Source organism: Sphaeroforma arctica (assembly GCF_001186125.1).
Source record: "Sphaeroforma arctica JP610 unplaced genomic scaffold supercont1.273, whole genome shotgun sequence".
Classification (NCBI taxonomy): domain Eukaryota; class Ichthyosporea; order Ichthyophonida; genus Sphaeroforma; species Sphaeroforma arctica.
The window spans coordinates 70,968-73,492 of NW_014040285.1; the positions used below are offsets into that span (position 1 = coordinate 70,968).

At 44.3% G+C, this 2,525-nt stretch overlaps 1 protein-coding gene across 1 annotated transcript in view; it reads left to right on the forward strand.

Annotated features, from left to right (window-relative positions):
- Positions 1-262: 262 nt before the first annotated feature.
- The window catches only part of SARC_04690 (hypothetical protein), a gene marked incomplete at both ends in the record, with an annotated part of 7,364 nt that continues 5,101 nt past the window's right edge, over positions 263-2,525 (forward strand). Inside the window, 4 exons of the mRNA XM_014301469.1 lie at positions 263-325; positions 778-838; positions 1,388-1,539; positions 2,259-2,407. Of these exons, the coding sequence (XP_014156944.1) occupies positions 263-325; positions 778-838; positions 1,388-1,539; positions 2,259-2,407 (425 nt within the window). The remainder of the gene's footprint in view (positions 326-777; positions 839-1,387; positions 1,540-2,258; positions 2,408-2,525) is intronic.

The following is a 2,525-nucleotide window of genomic DNA, read 5'->3' on the forward strand; positions in this document are numbered from 1 at the left end:
CCACACGCTAGGGACGACTTTATTCTTCATGCTGTTATGCAACTAAGAATGTATCTGTACTCTCGTTTAGAGGTTCTCATGTGTTTGCACACACGCTAGGAACGGCTTTATTCATGCTGTTATGTATCTAAGAATGTATCTGTACTCTCGTTCACAGGTTATCATGTGTTTGCACACACGTTGGGGGTGGCTTAATTGATGCTGTCATGTATCCAATCATGTATTTGCACTCTCGTGCAGGGGTAGCTCTAGCTTATCTGCTATGCGGCCAATCATTTGTCTATTCACTCGTCAGGGTGTCTTTGACCTAGCTGCTAAGCAACCGGTCACACAAACAGACCATCTGTGCTGTGATCCGTGCCTCACATCCATGCTTTCCTTGTCCCGTAGTTAAACACCGTTTCAACACATTAGACACAATACAGCCCTAGCTAAGTTGTTATTTAGTCGGTCACAACCCCAGGCTGTCAGCAGAGCTCTCTGTACCATGTATTCATACTTTTCCGTTCGTATCCTGGTTGCACACCGGCCCAGCACATTAGTGGTGGCTCTGGCTTGACTGACGTGTAGCCAATCACAGCGATAAGTTCTCTACGCTAGTTTACATTCTGCACATCCAAGGTGTCTTCGTTCGTTCACTTGTGGCACACCATTCCAATAACAATAAGCGTGCATGTAGCTTATTTATTATGTAGCCCACCACAGCACCATACCATCAGTACAGCTATCCATACTGCGCATCTGTTGTCTCATTCTTCCTGTTACACACCATTCTAGCGAACACGAGCCGCCGCGGCGCATTCCAGTACGGCCAAGCATGAGACCACACAGCTCGGTGGTATGTGTGCGAGTAACGAGTTAAACGAATGTCACGGGTGTTTTAGTGCTGATAGTTTATTCCAGTACCTAGAGCGACCGTACATGCACTCAGCAGAAAGAAAGGGGGGATCAAGTTTATCATTGCTGCCAATAATCACTACTGCGAATGGCCGTCTCCGGCATTTAATTATGCAGAGTTCACTCTGTAGAACGCACACTGACTCAAAACTACTACCCGTAGTCTGAGAGCTGGGAGTTTATGCCAAAGATCACACTTGGGAAGAAAATCTCAGCTAGTGGACTTGAACCCTAGTAGTCATAGGTTTGGATAGCCTACAGTGACTGCACTAGGGATTCTCTCTCTTTAGCTACAGCTGCAACGAACCGAAAAACTCGTTCCTTTTCAGTTCGCAACAGTTAGCATGCAATTTCCCTACCTACTTCTAAGTCCCCAGTAGACATCCCAGACTATTATTGTACGCATGCTCTTGCATAGTGCAACGTACTTTCACTCACACCGGCTACTGGTTTTGCTATGTTTTCTGTATATTCAACTGTCTGGTCTTAGGTCGCAAGAAAACGAGGAAAGTCACGCAGGTAATTAGTTTATTGGACAGCGATAGTGATGACAGTTGGGGCGAATCTGCATTCACCTCACAGGCCGCCTTGCCGAAAAAGATTGTTAAGCGTGTTGTGAAGCACGAGGAGAAACCAGTTCAGGTTGGCTTTATCGCACTATCTAGTTATGTAGAGATTCGGGTTGACTGAGCAGTAGAGATTCGAGTTGGCTGAGCAATGTATATGTATTTAGGTAACCCTCTTAGAAATACGTTGGCATGTAGGCGGTTAGATTAGGTGCTGTCATGGAACCTTAAAACCAATCGAGTAGAGCACTGTTGTGGCTTCGCATTTGATACGAACGTAGCTCGTCTATGACACATTGCAATCGAAAGTATGAGATTAAATGATACACGCTCAAAGAGTTTCCGCACGAGGGAACTGAGAAATATGTTCATATTATTATACCAGTATGTATATATAAACACACTGATCGGCTGTACAGTGACCGGATGTGCCATTGTTAATGAACCTACCCCCCTGTCTATGGTAGGGAGGGGACTGATGGATCTACCATAAATCTGCCTACTATTTGAAGGGTAAATTCATGTAGGTTCGATTCCACTTGGTGTAAAAGTGTCATAGCGACCATCTTTGTTAGGCGCAATAGGTAGAATACTAGTGCACACTCATATATCGCCTGGAAATTTACCCGTAATGCGTGAAGATGGATAGTATTATTGAACTCAAGAATTTCGATCAAATACGAAAGCAAACCTCAATCCTTTGCGTCACAGATATAGGAGAAGTGTGTACAACTTCATGTGTTCAAGTACTAGATAGTCATTCAAACATCGGACTCTACATACTTGTTTGCACAGGTAGGACCGGACGTGCAGCTGTGGATAGACCGACACGCGCCAACGAGAACGGAAGACTTGGCTGTACACGCCAAGAAAGTGACTGAAGTAAGAGAGTGGCTTACGCGCACATTGGCAAGCAAGGTACGTTGCGGAGAATATCGAATAAGGTATTGGTTAAGCGTTGGATATAGACTTGAAGATGGAATATGATTTTTGTATATAGAATTGATGGTTAGATAAGATATTTGGATTCAAGATGCAGGATTCAAGACTGTAGGATATAAA